The 21,610-nt window shown below is 49.2% G+C and overlaps 1 protein-coding gene across 2 annotated transcripts in view; it reads left to right on the top strand.

Annotated features, from left to right (window-relative positions):
• The window catches only part of KCNJ5 (potassium voltage-gated channel subfamily J member 5), a 29,358-nt gene extending 13,337 nt beyond the window's left edge, over positions 1-16,021 (top strand). For both annotated transcript variants that reach the window (XM_029915284.1, XM_029915283.1), the window contains exons 2-3: positions 7,819-8,757; positions 11,845-16,021. In XM_029915284.1, the coding sequence (XP_029771144.1) occupies positions 7,821-8,757; positions 11,845-12,167 (1,260 nt within the window). In that variant the 5' untranslated portion in view covers positions 7,819-7,820 and the 3' untranslated portion in view covers positions 12,168-16,021. The remainder of the gene's footprint in view (positions 1-7,818; positions 8,758-11,844) is intronic.
• Positions 16,022-21,610: the final 5,589 nt, after the last annotated feature.

Genomic DNA, 21,610 nt, shown 5'->3' with positions numbered 1-21,610 from the left:
TTTTTGAGAGCAAGAGAGACACAACACAAGTAGGGGAAAGGCATAAAGAGAGGGGGAGACACAGAATCTAAAGTAGGCTCCAGGCTCTGAGCTGTCAGCACAGAGCCCAATGCAGGGCTCGAACTCACAGACCATGAGATCATGACCTGAGCTAAAGTCAGATGATTTACCGACTGAGCCACGCAGGTACCCCCCTGATGGGTTTTTATTTATTTTTTATTTTTTTTAATAGTTTATTGCCAAGGTGGTTTCCATATAACACCCAGTGCTCTTCCCCACAAGTGCCCCCCTCCATGACCATCACCCCCCTTTCCCTTTCCTCCTCCATCTTCAGCCCTCAATTTGTTTTCAGCATTCAAGAGTCTCTCATGATTTGCCTCCCTCACTCTCCCTAACTTTCTTCCCCCCCCCTTCCCCTCCCTATGGTCCCTTGTTAGGTTTCTCCTGTTAGACCTATGAGTGCAAACATATGGTACCTGTCCTCTGCCTGACTTATTTCACTTAGCATGACACCCTCAAGGTCCATCCACGTTGCTACAAATGGCCATATTTATTCTTTCTCATTGCCATGTAGTACTCCATTGTGTATGGGTTTTTAAAGATGTATTACTACTGGCTTCCTTTGCCATTAAACCACGGAATGTGCTAAAGTCTTTTGTTTTTTTAAAGGACGGTAATTTTGAAAGCTGGGAAAGCAGGACTGGCCTTCTGGCAGCAGCCAGCCCACGAGTGTGGTTTGGGCACAGATTCTGGGGGCTCAGACATAGGCTTCTGGGCCAGCCCCCTCATCCAGGGACAGGGCCGGTCTTGCTCTGCACTGGTTGCCCCCACCCATCCTGGCCTCTCCAGCTGCTTATGTCTTGGTACAAAAGGGCAGCTTGCGGTGCCCCCCAGGGAGCTATAGAGGCAGAGGCTAGAAAGGGAGTTTCCAACCTTTTGTCCTTTGGCAGCCTGCTATGAAAAAAAGGGTCATGGAAAGCCCCCTGGGTCTCATCCCAAGACACAAGCAATGGGAGAGTGGTCGGGTCATTCTGGACCCACCAGGGGACCCCGACCCCACACTCCAGGCACCCCCTCTAGGGGTTCCCAGGTCCCCGCCATGCTCATGCTTGGGGCTCCCCTGTCCTGGTAACCTTCCATCCTCTTTGTCCCGCTTCTGCCCCATGGTTCAGGAGGGCAGCTCATGGGGGACCCAGGAAGAGGGGAGCAGAAGAGCGAGGCCCTGTGGGTCACCCTGTAGGAGAGCCGCCCGGGTCTGAGTACCGGAACAGCCTCTGCCTCTGCATGCCCGGGCCACGGCCAGAGAGTTCTTAGAAAGTTCTTCAGGCACAGCCTCCTGGGGACCCCAGAGACACTGGAGCGAGCTGAGCCCTCCTTTCCAAGCAGCAGTGACTCATCAGGCACAACTACTGTGTGTTCTAGAGGGCTTCCTGCAGTAGCTGTGTGACTGGGCAGGTCATTCGAGCTCTCCCCCAGTTTCCCTCTTTGGAAAATAAAGACAGTGCCTCCCCATGGAGAAAATGAAGCCGCAGAAGCTTGTGCTTAGGCACTAGGGGCTGTCAGGTCTCCTTTCTTCTCCTGAATTGCTTGAAGCTTCTGCCCCACCCTCACAACTCTACCCTGGATGGAAAATAAATACTGGCATCAGCCTTCATCAGTCTCCAGGGCAGCCATCCCTGGTTGGCACTACCATCATCCCCACTTTGCAGAAAAAGTAATTGAGGCTCAGAGCCGTAACTTCCCCCAAAGTCCCTTAGCTCTGGGTCAAATCAGAAGCTTGGCAATCTGATGCCAGGGTCAGCTTTCCTAACTACTTATTACCGGGTCCCCCCTTCTATTTTGTGTTAGTGGGGTTTTTTTTTTTTTTTTTGGTTTTCTTTTGTTTTCTTCTGCCACAATGAATGACCACAGACTAAATGGCTTAAAACAACACCCCAGGTTTGGGCTTATGGTTCTTAAGTAAGAAGTCCAAGTAAGACACCACTGTGTTCTTTGCTCTGAGTCTACCAAGGTGTCAGCAAGCTACACAGCCCTTTGGAACTCAAGTTCCTATGGCTGTGGCAGAAGTTAGTTCTTGATGCTATTAGGACTGAGATCCCTGTTTCCTTGCTGGTTGTCACTAGGGGCTGCTGTCAGCTCCTAGAGGTCACCACATTCCTTGCCACTTGGCCCCCTCCATCTTCACAGCTAGCAAAGAGCCTCTCCTCATCTGATTCTGCTCATGCCTTTAATCTCCTGCTTCAGGAAAAGCCCAGTGCCTTTAAGGGCTTGCCTGATTAGGTCTGGCTCACCCCAGAAAGTCTCCCTTTATTAATGTCTGCTGTGGCGTGTCATGGGAGAGAGTATCCCATCCCCAGGTCTGGGAGATTATACAGGAGCTTTCTATCAGGGGGGAGGGTGCAGGAATCGTGGAGGCATCTTAGAATTCTGCTCACTTGCACGTGCCCTCTTTATATCCAGCACATCCTCTATTGGTAACACCTTTAATACTCTCTGCTGATCTTTTTTTTTCCATGATTATTTTTGAGAGCTTGAATGGGGCAGGGGCAAAGAGAGTGGTAGACACAGAATCTGAAGCAGGGTCCGGAGCCCAATGTGGGGCTTGAGCCCATGAATCTCGAGATCATGATGCCAAAGTCAGACGCTTAACTGACTGAGCCACCCAGGGCTTAACCTTGAAGGTCCTCGAGGGCATTTGGGTAGCCTATTCATCAAGCACTTTGGAGCATTCTCATAGTTTAACAATAGCCATATTGATTCATGTAGAATAGTATACAAATATTTAGTCTGAGATAGGAGTATGTTCCCCTCCATTATGTTTCCTACAGCTTCATCCCATATCCCAAATCTCCAGGAAGCAGACACTGACTCAGCATATATAAGAGAGAAAGGAAGATCTCTTGAAGGGTGTCTGCTATTCTCCTTCTCGCAATAGGGAAACTGAGTCCGAAGCAAGACTCTCAGCCTATTGCTCCCTTCTGGAAGCGCTATTGATTTCCAAGTGCAGTTTCTATCAAGGTCCTGTGTCTATGGCTCCTGACTTTCTAGAAAAAGCATCCCCATGACACAGGACTTTCTTTACTGTGTGTGTTGGTGGGTGGGTGGTGGGATGGAGGGTTGGGAATTCTTAATTCAGAGGTCCATATGAAAAGATGTCTGATTCACTCAGGCATCATCTAAAATACAACTTCCTTTGATTTTGCCTCCTTTGATTCTTTCTCCATTTGCGCTTTTATATCAAAGAGTTTAAACCACTTTGCTGGACTTCAGGCTCTGTCTTTCCCAAGAGTTTTAATAATGTCAGGGCACAGCTTCCTATTCACAGACACAGGAGAGGATTACAGATGAATAGAAGCACCGGGCTTGATGAGGTTTAATGGGATTTGCTCTAGTCAGTTCCTTTCCTTGGTCCTGTAGAGAGCCGCTCTCTTACTGGTTTGCCTCCTCCAGTCCAAAGCCTCTTCCCTGCTCAGACCCCTGGGTTCAAAGGGGCAGTGCTAGACTCTAAATGACATAAAGGCTGGGTCTGCATTCGCCTCGTTCACTGCTTAATCGCCAGCTCTTAGCACAGAAGCTGGACAACAGCAGTTCCTCTACTAATGCTTGCTGAATGGGTGCATGAGTTAATAGAATAGATCTTGAAAATCTGATTCAAAAAGCTTATCTCCATTGTCCTTGAAAAGTCATTTCATGTTATATGGGCCCATAGCATTGGAGGCCAAGATTTCTAGAATGGGCATTTCATTTACTCTTAGGAAGAAATCCGGGTAGGAGAGGATCCGTATCCATGAGCGTGATACCTGCCTCGCACACGGCCCACTGGGGGTCTTCCATACTTGGTTTAGATGCTCTGTGTCTCTTCTTCATCTTTAAAATGGGGGTTGGGGAGCCTAGGTGGCTGTCTGTTGAGCATCTGACTTTGGCTTAGGTCACGATCTCGTAGTTTGTGAGTTCGAGCCCCATGTTAGGCTCTGTGCTGATAGCTCAGAACCTGGAGCTTACTTTGGATTCTGTGTCTCCCTCTCTCCCTGGCCCTAACCCACTTGCATTCTGTCTCTGTCTCTCTTTAAAAAAATAAATAAACATTAAAAAAAATAAAATGGGGATTAATGGGACATTGCATTAAATTTCCATTTAAGGAGAGTTTACGGATCTATATTTACATTCACACTTCTGTTTACTTTTGTATAGTCTTTCCTCAGATCCCCATGATGGCCTCCAAGGCTGGAATGGTAGAAAATATTATCTGGGGTTCATAGCAGAGTAAATTGAGGTAAAGAAAAAGGTAAGACTCTTTATCCTTGGATCACAGAACAAGTTTCTCCGAGCTGGGCTAAGACTCAGACCTCAACCTTGGCTGAGCGAGAAATCACTTCTCCAGATGATTCTAGCACACTTGGAGAATGAAGGCCAATATCAAACCAGAAGGAAACCCTTTCCTTGTCTGCTGAATGCGAAGAATTCTCAGATCTTGACTGAGGTGTCCTAGAAAACCTTTCTCTTTTTCTAGTACAGCGCAAGGCTTTCTCCTACAAAAGCATATGAAAGTATGTTTAAAAATAAAGAAGGAAACAGTGCAGAAAATCAGCAGAAAAGCTGTTTCTCTGGAAGAGCTGGGGCAGGAGAATGTGCTTCCCCAGGTGCCCTAGACAGCAACTCCTTCTTGCCAGAATGCGCCTGTCCTTGCCCAGTCTCGGTGGCTTGGGGAGTCCACAGACAGCCCTCCAATCAGACCCCTCTCTGGGTTCCAACAGCTGGGGTCCCCTGGAGCACACAAGGCATTGGAATTAGCAGCAATCTCATGGCTTCTGGCATCTCTGAGTAAGTCATCTGTCTTCTACCGAGGGGCAGAGCAACATCACACTCGGGATTCTGCAAAACAGGACCATGTATTTTGCTCCTGGTTTCATTTATCTTTGTAACTGCCATGTGAGGGAGCAGGGAGCAGGTGGCCCTGTGCAGAATGGGAAATGGCCAACGGATGTCTGAGACAAACAGCCTTCCTGATGACCTTCGGTATGATATTTTAAAGGCGACCTTGAAATTGCTGCAACCACCAAGGCAGCAAGATAAAGGTCTGCCGGGATCATCTGACTTTTTGTGATGGGTGAAATCTTCCTCCATGGTTTATAGAACATTCATCTGGGTCTTTCTAGCAGGGACATTGTTTCCTTGGAATGGGAGCACCTGTGAAATCAAGGTGCTTGTAAAAGGGCTGAATACTAGCATCCCCTGAGGTGAATTCCCCCAGGATCAGAAGCTCGTAGAACTTTCTGGAGCAAGCATCTCTTTAGTCTAAGCAGGAGCCATAGAACATCAATGTCTAGAAGCCATTGTATGGTGGGTCTGAGAGACCCTGGCTGGAGATAAATAGACCTAGACTCAAATCCTAACTCTGTCACTTAACTGTTTCAGTTTCATTGTCCTTACCTGAAAATTGGGGGGAGTTCCTCTCTGATAGCTTTGTTGCGAGGATTACAAATGAGCTAATGGATGTAAATTTCTTAGCACAGGGTCTGGCTCATGAATGCTCAGAAATTTAAGCTGTGGTTATTACCTGTAGAGATTTTCACGGTCTTTCCTAGTTTCAGAAGAGTCTTAAAGTATTTTTTTAGGTGTATTTCCTTATTTTGAGAGACAGAGACAGAGACAGAGAGAGAGCTGGGGAGGAACAGAGAGAATCCCAAGCAGGCTTTGTGCTGTCAGCAGAGAGCCCCAGGAGGGGCCCAAACTCACAAACCATGAGATCATGACCTGAGTCAAAACCAAGAGTCAGACTCTTAACTGACTGTACCACCCAGGTGCCCCTGCAAGTATTTTGAATGGGAGGGAGCAGAATATCAGAAAAATAGCAGACTGAGTATTACAGGTATCTGGATGTTTTTTAAAAGTGTGGCATATCTCCAAAAACATTTTACAGCCCTTTTTAAAAATTATTTTCTTATTGAGATATTTTATTGAGATAATTGACATGTAGCATTGTATTAGTTTCAGGTATATAACATAATGATTTGATAGCTGCATGCATTGCAAAATAATCACCAAATTACTTTAGTTAACATCCATCACCACATGTAATTACAATTTTTTTCTTGTAATAAAGACTTTGAAGACCCACCCCCTTTGCATCTTTCAGATACCCAACACCGTACTGTTAACTTTAACCACCATGCTGTACATTACATCCCCAGGACTTACTTTACAACCAGAAGTTGTGCCTTTTGACACCGTACCCATTTCACTGGCCCCATACGCCCTCTCCCTGGTAACCACCAATCTGTTCTCTATAACTGTGAGTTTGGTTTTCATTCATTCAGTTTTGATTCCACATGAAAGTTTGCAGCCCTTTTGAAAACCTTAGGGACATTAATATTTTGTCCATTTCAGGTTTTTAGAGGGGAGGGAATTACTGTGTCAAGATTTTTAATGTCAGGTCTACACTACAATTTGTCATATTAGTAAGTGCTCAGACAGCCACAGACTCCCCACTCAGATGGTAGGAGTGACCACATAGTGAATCAGACACCCACAGCCTTTTCCTTTTTGTCTGCTGCTGAGATCTGAGGCAAAAAGAGACAAGGAGATATAAAGAAAAAAACCACAGATTTTGGGCCCAGGGATCGAGAATCCAGGTTAGCAGCTCTCCCGTCCATGTTTGGTGGCCCAGGTAGCACTTAGTCACTTACCTCTTTGGGACTCTATTTTCTCATTTATTTATTCACTTATTCAATAAGTACTTTTTGAGGAAACAGTAGGTTCTGGGCTAACCTCTGGGTATTTGGAACGTATGAGGGAACAAAACAGACACAACTGTGCCCCTGTGGAGCTCACATTCTAATGGAGGGTGAGGGACTATTAGAAATAAACATGAGGCTTAAGCAAACAGTGTTTACATACTGGAGATCCCATGCTCCAACTCCAACCAGATGTGATAACAAGTGATGGTCCGTGTGTAATGCATGGACTAGAGCAGGCACTTAACAAATTGTTGTGATTTTTATTTTTTGAATTGCTCCCAGATATCTTTAAATCCCTTCAACCCAATATGTGGTTTGCACTTATATATACTTATTCCTCCAACAAACAACTAGTCCTTCCTCCCTCCCTCCCTTCCTCTCTTCTTCTCTTCCTCCCTTCCTCCATTCCTTCCTCCCTTCTTTCCATCATCCCTTCCTTCCTCCCTTCCTTCCTCCCTCCATACCTTCTTTCCTTCCATCCTCCCTCCTTTTTTCCTTCTTCCCTTCCTTCCTTCTAACCTTTCTTTCTTCTTCCTTGCTTCTCTCCCTTCCTCCCTTCCTTCCTTTCCACCTTCTATTCCCTCCTTCCTCCCTTCCATCCTTCCTTCTTTCCTTTCTTCCTTCCTCCCTTCCTCTATTCCTCCCTCCCTCCCATCCTTCCTTCCTCCTTCTTATCACCCTTCTTTCCTTCCTTCCTCACTCCCTCCCTTTCCCTCTTCCTTCCTCCCTTCCCTTCTTTCTCCCCCTTCCATCCTTCCTCCCTCTCTTCCCTACTTCCTTTCTTTCTTCCTCCCTTCCTTCCTTTTTCCCCTCCCTCTCTTCCTGCCTTCCATTCTTCCTTCAACAAGCAACTGTTGAGCTGCTACTGTATGCTAGAACCTGTAGTCATCACTAGGGATATAAGCAAGTAATATAAGAAAACATGGTCCCTGCCTTTGAGAACTCCACAATAGAGTCACTGTATACTAGATGAGGGGCCTTTGAGGGCACAGAAGCTAAAGTGACCTTGAAGGCGTGTGTTTCTGTGAATCACAACAGTCCACTTCACTGATGATGTCTTTTTTAACTCCACGCATCCCAGCTATGGCTGGCGATTCTAGGAATGCTATGAACCAGGATATGGAGATTGGAGTCACTCCCAGGGACCCTAAGAAGATTCCCAAACAGGCCCGGGATTACATCCCCATTGCCACAGACCGCACTCGCCTGCTGGCAGAAGGCAAGAAGCCCCGGCAGCGCTACATGGAAAAGAGTGGCAAGTGCAACGTCCACCATGGCAACGTCCAAGAAACCTATCGGTACCTGAGTGACCTCTTCACCACCCTGGTGGACCTCAAATGGCGCTTCAACCTGCTTGTCTTCACTATGGTCTATACCATCACTTGGCTGTTCTTTGGTTTCATTTGGTGGCTGATTGCTTACATCCGAGGCGATCTGGACCATGTTGGTGACCAAGAGTGGATTCCTTGTGTTGAAAACCTCAGTGGCTTTGTGTCTGCCTTCCTGTTCTCCATCGAGACTGAAACCACCATCGGGTATGGTTTTCGGGTGATCACAGAGAAGTGTCCAGAGGGGATCATACTCCTCTTGGTCCAGGCCATCCTTGGCTCCATTGTCAATGCATTCATGGTGGGGTGCATGTTTGTCAAGATCAGTCAGCCAAAGAAGAGAGCAGAGACCCTCATGTTTTCCAACAATGCAGTCATCTCCATGAGGGACGAGAAGCTCTGCCTCATGTTCCGGGTGGGTGACCTTCGCAATTCCCACATTGTGGAGGCCTCCATCCGCGCCAAGCTCATCAAGTCCCGGCAGACCAAAGAAGGGGAGTTCATCCCCCTGAACCAGACAGACATCAACGTGGGCTTTGACACTGGAGATGACCGTCTCTTCCTAGTGTCTCCGCTCATCATCTCCCATGAGATCAACGAGAAGAGCCCTTTCTGGGAGATGTCTCGGGCCCAGCTGGATCAGGAAGAGTTTGAAGTCGTGGTCATTCTAGAAGGGATGGTGGAGGCAACAGGTAAGACACTTTATCCTCCTCGGCCACAGAACCCTCCAATATGCCCAGGAGCTTAGGCCACCAAGACTAGAAGGTTGGTGCCTGATAATCCAGGGATGGCACATGCAGCCAGCCCAATCTCTAATTGCGACCTGAAGGGTATTGTTATTCAAGAGGGAGTAGTAACAACAACTAATGTTTACTGAACCCTCCAATTTCCCCACACAGTTCTAAACTTTCAACATGTTCCATTGCTCTTAATGCCCTCCCATGCCCTGTGAGATGATGGTCTTTGAGTCACAGATAAAGAAACAGGCACAGACAGGCAGGTTATTGGCCCAGCTTTTGTCATAAAGCCAAGATGCCTATGAAGGCAGGGGCCTCAAAGCTGGCCCTCAATTTCAAGAGGCTACACTGCCCCACCCCATCCTGGAGCACATGTCTACCCAAACACAGTTGTGATCAGATAACTTGGAGAAATACGGTTAAACAGGGTGTACCGGCTTCTTTACAGAGTTCATGGTGTCTTCCCAGGCTGCGAAGAAGAGGCTAAGGTGTGGCATTTCCCAAACACAAGGATTCCCAAAGTCACAGAATCCTCTTTTCGGAAAGAGACCTATGCCCCAGGGCCAGGTCCCCGGCCCCTCTCTGGAAAAGCCTGTCCCCAAGTTATCCTGCGGAAGGCTAGCTGAGTAAACCTGAGGCGAGCCAAAACCAGAGTATCTACATCTCAGTCAAATGCCCTCTTCGCAGCCAGTCTGGCACCTCCCTGCTCAGCGGTGAACCCTCCCAGGCAGCTGGCAGCCAAGAGCTTCCACTATTCCTCAAAGACCAAGACCTCTATTCCGGGGGCTCCAGGGAGCACGAGCCCCCACTGCCACTGCCCCTGCTAGACCTCCTGGAGTGAGGAGCCCTCCAGCAGAACCCTGCACCTCGCTTCTTTGCCTTTTCTCTTCTTTTCATCCAGGAGATGGAGCACTTGGAGAAAACTCACTCATAGTTTTCTGATTCTTGCAACAGCACCCAAGGTCCAGTTTAGCAGACATAGACAGGAAGTGTTCGCATTCAGGTCTTTCACTTACAGATCCAGAGTTTTGTCTACCACACTGCAGTGCCTCCCAGAATTTCAGGGGCCTGTCACAAAGATGGCCAAACAAGGCTTCCTCACCTTTCGGGAAGCTGGTGGCTGAGTGGGAAACTCAGACAGGGCATTCACAAACCTTCCCATTTGGATGGAGCCTGTGGGAGCTGGCTGGGGGTGCCCACAGGCTCCAGGGACAGTGCGGAGGGGGCTGCTCGGCCATCTGCTGGGGGCTGGAGCTTGGCCAGGCAGCATATGGTGGCAGCCGAGGGAGCCCCTGGGGCCAGGAACAGTCAGGATGCAGGAAGCCTGCCGCAGAGCGGGGGACTTGCAGGTCACGCCGCCCTGGGTGCTGGGTTTGGGATCAGGACAGGGGCTGAGTGTCTGGAGGAAGAGCTCCACTCTGAGACCACAGAAGAGGGGTCAGGTCAGAGATGTGGGACACAGTGGAGAGTTAGTTGTGCCTTACACTCCCCTCCACCTACCTTAGAGGGATCAGGTGCTGACCCAGCCGAACTGGTCTCCACCCCTCAGGCATCCTTCAAAGTCAGTGGCCTGCAGGTGACCTGCCCGACCTGGCTGACCTCCTCCTCTCCCGTGAGCACAGGGAGCCCCCGGGAGACCAGGGAAGGACAGCAGTCACCCAGCCACCCATACTTGTTCTCCTCTCCGTGACTTTAATGTCTCAGTCACCACACTCTCAGAGCCAAGTGCAGGCCGTGGATTCCGGCAGATTTTTGACTAGCACAGCTCTGAAATAACCTGCCCGCGTGAGTTTGGGCAAGTGGCTAACTTGTCAGCAAAGCAAGCAAAATCCATTTCACAGGGTAGCTGAGAGGATGAAGTGATCACACAGAGTATCATACGTAAAACATGGGCCTGGCACCTAGAACGGCATTTTTTCCTTCCAGGTCAGGGACAAAGGTCAACTGTCTAGCTGCACGGTGGCCCCCCACCACATCCCAAGGGGAGGCTTCCAGGAGATGTGGCCCAAAGGTACCCCGTGGACATCCTTTCCCGCTGTCTTCTCCAAGGCCCCTGAGCCTGCAGACCTCTGGCCCCGGTCTAGGCTGGTCAGTGCCCAGCTCAGGCCTCTGCGCTTCTTCGAGGCAGTGACAGGAGATGACATAATGGAAAGGCCTGGCCCAGGCAGCACCCTGAGAGCAGAAAGAAGGCTGCAAGCCCACCGTGTGTGGGGCGCCCTGGGGGTGCCCAGCACTGGAGCACAAATGGGTGGGAAGCAGCCTTTTACTTGAGTCTGGTGTGCATGAGACCCTGGCCAGAGAGAGCCCACACCGGGGACTGGAGCGGGCTTCTCTTTCAGTTCCCCAGAGTGCAAGTCATTACCTTTGTTGGCCAGAAGATTAAATATCAGAAAGCAGCTTTCCTGTGACCCCAAACACAGAGGCTTTTTCATCCATAAACAAAGCTGCTCTCCTCCCTGGAGAGCAAGCAACACCTAAAAATAACATAGGCATGCAAGGGCTGAGCAGACAGGGAATGGAGGCACTGGAGCATGCTGCAGTCAAGGACCCGAGGTGTGTGTGTGTGTGTGTGTGTGTGTGTGTGTGTGTGTGTGTGTGTGAGAGAGAGAGAGAGAGAGAAAGGCTTCTGCACATATGTGTCTACCCAAAACAATTCCTGTGTGTCCTACATGACTGTCAGCCTCTCAACTTTCATTCACTCTGAACTTATCTTTGTTCAAACGTTTTCCCTGCCTCTTTTGTATGACAGTCGTCTAGACCTTAATGCCTGTCACCAGCTCTGTCTATTCCAGAAGTATCCATCTCAGTCTCTAGGAACCTACTTCAGAATCTGGCATGTTGGTTTCTACTTTTCTGCCTGTACCACATGTGGGGCTCCTCCAAGGTGAGGGCTGTGTCTTCTTCATGACCAGCATGCATACCACAAGAGGAAGTACACAAATGCTGGCTGGCTGGCTGGACGAATGGATGGATGGACAGATAATTGAAAGGATGGATGATGGATGGGGCTACTCCTAACCCCCGTGCTCTCTGTTCCCTCAGGTATGACTTGCCAGGCACGGAGCTCCTACATGGATACAGAAGTGCTCTGGGGTCACCGATTCACACCAGTCCTCACATTGGAAAAAGGCTTCTATGAGGTGGATTATAACACCTTCCATGACACCTATGAGACCAACACGCCCAGCTGCTGTGCCAAGGAGCTGGCAGAAATGAAGCGGGAAGGCCGGCTCCTCCAGTACCTCCCTAGCCCACCCCTACCGGGGGGCTGTGCTGAAATAGAGCTGGATACAGAGGCTGAGCAGGAGGGAGAGGATGAGCCCGAGGGCCTGGGTGGGTCCCGGGAGAACAAGGGTTCAGTGTGAGGACAGTACCATCCCCATGACCTCCCTGCGCTGGCCTCTGTGAGCACAGCACCTGCCACAGGGCTGGGGGAGGATGGGGGAATGAGCTGAGTGTGCTGTTTGGGGGGCCCGGGGCCATCAAGGCTCCACAAGGAGGAAGAGTATATCCAGTCCTGGCAACTCCCAGTTCAGACCTTCCCAAGGAATGAGCCTCTTGCCTGGGCCCCTGTGGCAAGGCTGCCTCTTCCCTCCTGACCTCTGCCAGCCCTGGTGGAAGGCCAGACCAGGATGGGTTCCCCACAATGATAATTACAGAGTGGCCTCTGTCTTCACACACACTTCTCTCTGCCAACTGGCCGGGACCACCCACCTCTTTGGATCTCACAGACCGCCCAGCAGTTCTCCTCCAGGTGCCAGCGCTCCTGCCACCCTGAAGCTTGTTGTGGATTCTGGGCGGAGGGATTCTACCCCACTGGAAGCTCACACCCATGGTCCTAGGCTGGGCTCACAGAGCTCATGGATTAAGGCCCATCCACATCATGCAGCCAATTCCGTCCAATTCCCAGACCGGTGTCTGCTTCCTGAGAGCTACAGAGGACAAGGTCCTTGGTGGTCTGTCCTCATCTGTGAAACATGCGTTTCCTCTGCTGAGTTCTGCGTGTGACGTGTAGCCTACTAGATACTGGTCTCCCGAGAATAGCTCTCAGAAGTCGGCCTGGGCCACACAGCGCATCCCTGAGCTCATGTACAGCTGTCCTGGGCCACTTCCTGGCCATTCCCGATCATACTGTGCCCCCAAGCTCTCGCCCAAGGCAGAACCCAGTGGCTGGTTCTTTTCTAGGACTTTTGCCCCAAGAATCTCAAAGTACCTATAACCTTCGCTGTAGTTTTCTTTCACGGTCTCAGCCTGTGGTGTGATCCAGGGAGAAAGTGGAGTTTCCAGTGGACAAGATGAGCCAGTCAGTACTGAAACCACAAGAGGGAAGAAAAAGAGAGAGGCAAGCAACTACATTTTTTAAATAAAAATCAGCACCAATCACTGCCAAGACACTCTGACCTCAGGCTCAGCGCCCTTGTCCGAGGGGAGGCAGTTGGGAAGCACAGCGACGGGGAACCAGGGAGGCCTCACCGTCAAGCCCAGCTGAGAAGCCCCTGAGCTCCTCCCCATAGGCTGGGCCCAGAGAGCAGGGATGAGGCCCAGAAGGCAGACGGGAAGGGAAGGAAACACAGGGTGAGGGCGGTCAGTGGGAGAATCATAGAGCCGGGGAACCTGAAGAGAGAAAAAAGTAGAGAAGGACCTTAAAAAGGACAACGCCCAGAGGGTTTCTTTCTCAGCCTAGCAGCACAGGAAGAGGATGGACAGACGGGGCAGATGGTCACGTCGATGGAGCATGTCTGGCATGTGTTGAGGCAGACAGGCTCAACATGTAGGCTGTATATATAGGCAGTAGCGGCCCTAGACCTGGAGAGAGATTTCAAATGCTCTCTGGTCACAGAATGATGATTTTCACAGCTCTCAGCTGGCATTTTCCGGCCCGCTCTGAGGTGCCTCCACTGGGAGCCAGAGAAGCGCCATGATGAGGCAAAGGAGCCGGACGACGGGCTCTCAGCCCACATCCCCTCAGGTTAGCTGGTGTGAGAAGCCGAGGCAGGCAGCCTGGCTGGGGAACTGCCTCTTGTGGGGCCGCCATACTCAGAGGAAGGGGATCCTTGTGCTTCAGCATGTGGACTCCACCTTGAAAGGAGGCACAGGGACCAGGCGGGCTTCCTGCCAGGGGCATGGTGCCAAATCCTGGTTCCAGGCATTTTTCTGTGGGGAGGCAGGTCGGGAATGGGGGAATGCACTAGAATCCTGCTCCCATGGACAAGGGAGGCACCCCAGTGGGGAACTGCATGCTATCAAGAATCTAAGGCACGGAGTCCGATACCAAGCTGTTACAGCTCCAGCCCTCACCCCAGGCCTGTCAGGTCCAGCGCTTGCACAGCAGGGCTATTTCCTCACCCCCCAGCCAGACCTAAAGCCGGCCTTAGTCAAAACCCATCAGTGCCTGTGTGTCAGAGCCCTAGGTGAGGCATCTAAGAAGGGGGCACCACAGGTGAAGCTAACTCTGCAGCTGGACCGGAGGGGCCCCCGTCACACCTGCCTCCATCTCCAAGTCTAAAACATCCCCCACTGGGCCAAGCGAGCCACTCTCCAGCTGTCTAACTCTGCTGTGGCCTCCATGAACCCAGGCCATAGCATGTCTCAGCCAACTACAGAAGCCGTCGAGGCTGCAGAAGTGAGATCAATATGGTACTATTCCATAGCTCCCCAATAGGCCAGAGCCCACATTACTGGGATTAATCAGATACCAATCCCAGTGTGCATCTTAGCTGCCTTCTCTCATGAAAATTCAAATGCAGGAAGACTGCCCTTCATATCCCAAGGAAATCCTTCTTCGTGACCAGTTGATACAACTAAACTTAGACACATCCTTCACATCATTTTCTGGAAGTTCTCAGGTAAGCACGCACTTACTAAATGTAGAGTCTGATAGGGGCCAGACCTTCGGTGGATCACTTTTATAAACATTGCACCTGCACACCAGCCATGTGTGAATCGCAGCCCTTGGCTACACGGCTCTGAGCCCACCCATCACTTCTGATGGGCCACGCAGCTGAGCTGGGCCAGTCCATCAGGTGCGCCCGCTGGTGATTCCCGTAGGTTTCAGCCTCTCCAACATCCCAAAGCACTATCTCACTGGTGAGACCGTGAAGGCATTGGGAGCTAACTTCTTGCCTTAGCTCCCATGACCTTCCTCTCTGAAATCATTCCTTGTAAGAGAGGAGCCCCTGAGAACTCAGAGGAAGGTAAGCTCCCACTAATTCCCCTCGCCCCATGAATCTGACATCTGATAGGTGTTGATGGCATTGCCCATTGACCCTGTTCCCAGGCCAGGTAGAATCGGCATTTCCCGTGACTGTCCCCTGCAAATGCCGCCCTTGTGCAGTCAAAGCCCACTTCCTGTCATTCCCTTCTGCTGCTTTAAGAACCTGGCCTGCACAGTGGACCTGGCTGGAGGAGAACAAGCCCTTGCCTCCTTGCTCACCATCTATAACAACTGGGCACCTTCTCTCACGTTATTTATCCCGTGTCCTGCTTTCCAGCCTGCCTCAACCATGTGTCTCATGGAGTCAAGAGTCATAGAAACTTGAAAGTTTTGTATTGAAATTGCCAAAAGCAAAAACAAAACAAACGAATCTGCCTGTTGTCTTCTAAGAATATGCCCTGAACGCCTCTCTGCACGTGCACCATTTATTGAGCACCTACTATGTGCCCAGCAGTGGATGCGGCACTTTACCTGGATGATTGCGCCTCATTCCCAAACTCTACAGAGAAGCTCTTAGTAACCCCTTGTTACCAATGAGACAAGTGAGGTGCGGAGAGGCTAACCGGTTTGGCCTCTGAGCCTGGCCCTCCCAAACAAATACAGGGAGGCCATCATCGTGCATACCACCTGCCCCCGGGGCAGCTCCTGAGCTGGGGCTGCAGGAACCAGAGAGTCCCACCTCTTCAGATCACCATGTGCTGTGCTGTGCTGTGCTGTGGACCCTCAGCTTCCATCCACCAGCAACGTTCTCCTGTGGCAGGATAATTGGGAAACACCTTTTTCTGATGCCTAGAGAATTAATGAGCTGTGAAGAGATTAGACAGGGAATTATTGCTTTCTGGAAGAAGCCACTTATTCTGCTTGGCTTGTTTTTTGCTAACAACTTCTCCTTAAACTGCTGTGTCAAATCTCTTTCTCCCTGTGTAAGACTTGTCAATCTTATTAAAGAGAACACCATTGCACTGCTGAAAATTCATCCAATAAAGTGGATTTGATCTTGCAGAACACTCTTTCCCATTTTAAATAGATGGCCACTGGTTTCCCATTCAAAGTCACTGCCAGTTTAAGCAAACTTGTCCTCCTGTTCTCATTCATCTAAGAATGCAGCATCAGTATGCAGCCAAGCGTTGAGGTGAGAACATGGGCGCAGGTGAGAGGACAGTGGATTCAGGAGAGCCGGTCTAGGAGTCAGGGCTCAGCCTGCAGGCAACGTGCAAAGCCAGGGGATGCACGCAGAGTGGGTTCTTATAGTACATCATCCATTCCCTCCCCCCAACTAATTTTCACACATGCTTTAATGTTAAATATCCAGACTCTGCATTACCTAAATAATGAGCAACTTTTAAAATATCCACTTTAGAGGGCGCCTGGGTGGCTCAGTTGGTTAAGCTTTGACTTCAGCTCAGGTCATGATCTCACAGTTCATGAATTTGAGCCCTGCATAGGGATCCGTGCTTACAGCTCAGAGCCTGGAGCCTGTTCCGGATTCTGGGTCTCCCTCTCTCTGCCCCTCCCCCCTCACACTCTGTCTGTCTCTCTCTCTCTCTCAAAAATAAATAAACATTAAAAAAAATACCCCACAAGATAAATAAAATAAAATACCCACTGTAGGAGCATCTGGGTGGCTCAGTCAGTTAAGTGTCCAACTTGGGTTCAAACTTCTGCTCAGGTTATGATCTCACAGTTCGTGAGTTTGAGTGCTGCATCAGGCTCTCTCCTGTCAGCACAGAGCCCTGCTTCAGATCCTCTGTACCCCTCTTTCTCTGCCTCTGTCCCAACCATGCTCTCTCTTTCTCTCTCTCTCTCTCTCAAAAATAAACATTTAAAAATATTTTTTAAAATTCACCTTAAGGAGTCCCTGGACTAGCAGTCTGCATTCAGGGCATTAATTGGCAAAATATTTGCAGTCACCAAACAGTGGGGGCAGAGACAGAGGAAGCCGTGATATTTAATACTGGCAAAGGGCTTCAGTATTTCCCAAGTTAAGGCCAAAAGTTTCTGCTGAAAAAGTCATTAGCTTTACAATTGGCTTCCCCTCTCCTCTAGCCAACCCAAAGGGAATCGAAGTTCAGATTTCCAAGAGGTTGACTGAGGTGCCCTCACTCAAACCATTCTGAAGGGACGACAGGGCTCCCCAGGGCTTTCATGTAGAACAGGAGGCAGTAGGGGCACCTGGATGGCTCTGCTGGTTAAGTGTCTGACTTCAGCTCAGGGCGTGACTTCACGGCTCATGGGTTTGAGCCCTGCATCAGGCTCTGTGCCCATAGCTCAGAGTCTGGGGCCTGCTTTGGATTCTGTGTCTTCCTCTCTCTGCCCCTCCTGCTCGCTCACTCTCTCTCTTTCTCTCTCTCTCTCTCAAAAATAAATAAACATTAAAAGAAAAAAAAGAACAAGAAGCAATATGTTCACTTGTGAAAGCCAGAGCTGTCCTGGCGTGTGTGGGAGCCTCTCTCGCGTCAGGCCCAGTGGCCGGGTCATAACTGACTGGCTATGTATTAGTCCGTCCCAGCTGCTGTGACAAAAATACTATAGACTGAGTGGCTTCAATAACAAACATTTATTTCTACAGTTCTGGAGTCTGAGAAGTCCAAGATCAAGGCTCCAGCAGATGTGTCCCCTGAGGTCCCCAATCACCTTCAAAGGCCCACCTCCTAACATGATCACATCATGGGTTAGGATTTCAACATGTGAATTCTGGAAGGAACACACACATTTGGTCAATAGCAAGGTATAAACAGATCAGTGAGTGTGACAGAGGCCAGAGCAAAAGCAGTGTCTCTACCTCAGCACAGGGCCAAAGCACCTGGTAATGTGGAGGCGGCATTGCCTTCGGGGGGTGAGGGAAAATAAAAACCATGTGCAAAGCGGGGCCCTCTGGGGATGGCTGACTGTCCGCCTGCAGGAATGCCTCCCAGCGGGGGATTGCACTACCAATACTGTTCAGTATCAGGAGGGAGACTCAGGGTCCAGGGGGAAATGGACCCCTCAATGGGCAATTTGCCAGTCAAGCCTAGATGTCAATTTGGGGAAGGAGAACTATACACCCATTGCTAGAAGAAAGCAAAACTCTGAATATTGCTTTCAGAAGACCCACTTTGGCCCAGAAGGCCCCGTCTTTGCTTGTGCTAGGCTGAGGACCAACATGTGCCACCTGTGTCCCTGGCCGTCACTTTAGACCTTGTTAGGTCCCAGCCATAAGGCATATTGACTTCACTATGGCAAATAAGTATCCAGGGAGGAGTTTTGGAAACAGAAGATTTGTTTGTTCTCTAAGAGACTATTTTCTTTTACTCAGAAGCTGCTCCTAAAATAACCTCAACTTTCTCCCCAAATCACAGGGAGGAATTAATGAGAATTTGGACACATTAGCATATGCTTTGAGCTTCCTTCCTTATCAAGTGGCAATCGCGTAGGTGGAAAAATCTAGGGCTGAGCAGGATAAGGCTGCTGGTAGTAAGAAAGTAGATGACATGTACACGCATTTAGAGTCCCTTTGTGTGCACACGCTGAATGTGACTGCCACGTTCCAAATCACCTCTAAATAGATATGCTCATGGGAGACACTGCAGTCAGCCCTGTAGGACTTGAACCCTTGCATGGTAACTGTCTTCTCCCCTAACCCACAGAAGCACTCAGCCATGGTCATTCCGGTATTCACCTGCCACCTGTTCCTCTCACAGGGGTCCACTGGGTGTGCTCATGGAGACGGACAGGAAAGAGGGGAAGAGTGTGAGCAGGACCCAGACTGCTTCCTGATGGACAGAAGCCTGGGTGTCCAATCCACCGCCCACCCTCCTTCCTCTTCAGATTAAGCTTCAGACTAGGATTCTGTCCAGTGCACATACCCCGTCTTCAGGGGTCCTCACAATCTTTTCATACATAGAAGAAGATCCTGAGGGTAAGGGAGGGGGATCTGTTCTTCTTTATGTGGGTCCCAGAATCCCAGTGAAGCCACAAGGAAACCCTGGACCTTACTCCTGACTGTCTCTTCACTCCAAGCTCAGTGGAGTGCTGTTAGACATTTCAACAGCCGTCTCATGGCAGAAAACACGGGGCTGACCACACAATGTCCGAAGGGTCTCTTACTTTCCATTGCCTTGATTTTCCTACACATCCCTTCATGCAACAAAAATTCATGGAGCCCTTTCTGTGTGCGAGAAGCAGGAACAGGCACCATGGGCTTAGCAGCAATCAAGACAGACACGATCCTCTGCCCCGGGGAACTTATTGTCTAGTGGGGACTGGGAGAGAGAGACAGAAGGGGACACAAACAAATGAATTAGTTTGCCATAAGGAAAGAGCCTACTGAAGTCAAGCACAGCGCAGGCGTACCTAAGGATGCGGGATCCACCTCTCAGGAGGCGCCCTGTAGCTGAGACTTGAATACGCAGAGGAATGAACTCATCACGCAAAGTGGCTGATTCTGGGCAGAGGGAAGAGCGCATGTGTGAGTCCTGGGGTGAAAGAAGCCGGGGGCGAAGACCAGGGAGGCTGTGGCACTGAGGGAAGGGAAAGCAGAGCTCACACCCTGCGGGCTGTGAGATAGGGCTGTGTGCAAGGGCTTTATTCCAGGGACAATGGGAAGCAACAGAAAGGGTTTTGTCAGAGGGGCTACCCTCTGTGATTCTATTTCGAGAAGGTGTGGGCTCAGTTGTGTAGGCTTTCCTTCCTCAGTGGGGTCACAGGTTATCAGCCACAATGGGCCGCTTTCTGAGCTGCTCAGTTGGCTGTACTCAAAAGCCACAGCAGACTTGAAACACTTTATAAACATTTCCAAGTCGTAAACTCAGTACTACTTCTGAGCCGTTCTGAACAAATTCATTCCAAATAGTATTGCACATCTCTTGTGTGTGAGATGCTGATCAGTTGGTTGTGTTAGGACCCCTTAATGCCACAAGCCACACCCATGTCCACCTGCTGCATTTGCCATGTACGCTGTTGTCGAGTTGCAATAGAGCTACTTAAGAATATGGAGAAAGCCTTCCTGCTGTATAGCACTGACCTTGATAGCTCATTCCACATTCACTTCAAGTAGCCGGCAGGCCCTTTTCATTGCAACACTTCCAGGAAGCATCTGAAAGAGAAAACTGGTCTCTTTTCAAAGGCTTTAAAGTTTTCTCTTTAAAAAGGAAATTTCATTCTGTAAGGCACTATTCATGTGTATGACATGTATATATAACATCTTGAAAATTCATATTGCTTTGTGTGACACTCAAAGAAATCCAGTTCTCATGCCACTTCCACCCCTTTCCCCTTTATGACCTCTCCTCCCACCTTCAGTCACGAACCCTTTGACTCCCTTGCTCCCCACTACCTTCCACTGCAAGATGCCTTGTTACTCACTAGACTTCCCCTCCACGGGCTCTTCCAAGGGCATTAGCCCCCAGCCAGGTTCAACTTACCATTTCCTTCCTCCTCTGTGTGTGAAAATAAGATCATTTTTTTAACTGTTTAAGATCATTTTTAAAACAAAACAAGGGGCGCCTGGATGGCTGAATTGGTTAAGCATCCAACTTTGGCTCAAATCATGATCCCATGATTCATAAGTTGGAGGCCCACATCAGGCTCTCTGTTGTCAGCACAGAGCCCGCTTCAGACCCTCTGTCCCCCCTCTCTCTCTGCACCTCCCTCACTTGCTCTTTCTCTCTCTCTCTCTCAAAAATAAATAAATAGTTAAAACAAAACAAAACCCAAATTATACAACATTTTTACGTGGATGTGTTCAGTGGAAGGATTTTTTTACAGAGGAATTAGATTGTGACTGGAAGTCATTCTAGGCCATCCTTTTAGGCCAGGCTTAACTGTAATCATTCATTCACTTATTTAGCAAATTTCAAAGAGCAACCTTCTGTGTTCTGAGCATCCTGCCAGGATCTGGGGGAACAGAATTGAATAAGACATGGCCCATGTCCATTGGGAGCCTGCAGCCAAGTTGGATAAGGGTTTCAAACAGATGACTCTGATTTGTCTCATTGACCAACCATCTTAATCCATTGTATAGATACAGACAAATGCCCATGATGTTGGTCATCAAAGGACTAGGTAAAAATAGAAGGATATTTTCATTAAAAAATTATCAAAAGAAAAGACTAGAAATGCAAGCTTTGTCTATGAAGTCAATGATTTGCCATCATATCAGTATTAATGATTTATACATTTAAGGTACACCATTAAAAGAATATGATAATTCCAGGCAAGACCTTCAGACCCTCCATTTTCAACTCATTTTCATACTCATCAGCTTAATCTATGGAGAAGGGGTTGAACAGCAAATACTTGACTCCTATGGAATATCAGCCATTTACCATCTGTGATATGTGGAGTTCACAGCATGCAGAGAACAAGTCTGAGTATTGTGAGGACTATTACTGAGTTCCTCCTGGCTAAGACAGAGGCATGGATCACAGCCATTGTTACAATTGTGAACACAGTTCCTAAGATTTTTTTTCATGCTCCACATATTAAAAAAGAAAAGAAAAAAAAGGAATCATAGCTGTTCATCATGGACTTGGACCCTGCCAGGGCGCTGCAGATCCCCCACAACCTCTCCTATCCATGCAAATGACCAGGGGAAGGCAGCATTTCCCAACTGAA

This window comes from Suricata suricatta, chromosome 11 (genome assembly GCF_006229205.1).
Source record: "Suricata suricatta isolate VVHF042 chromosome 11, meerkat_22Aug2017_6uvM2_HiC, whole genome shotgun sequence".
NCBI lineage: Eukaryota > Metazoa > Chordata > Mammalia > Carnivora > Herpestidae > Suricata > Suricata suricatta.
The sequence above is the reverse complement of the archived record's forward strand: the minus strand, read 5'-3'. Positions and strand labels throughout refer to the sequence as shown.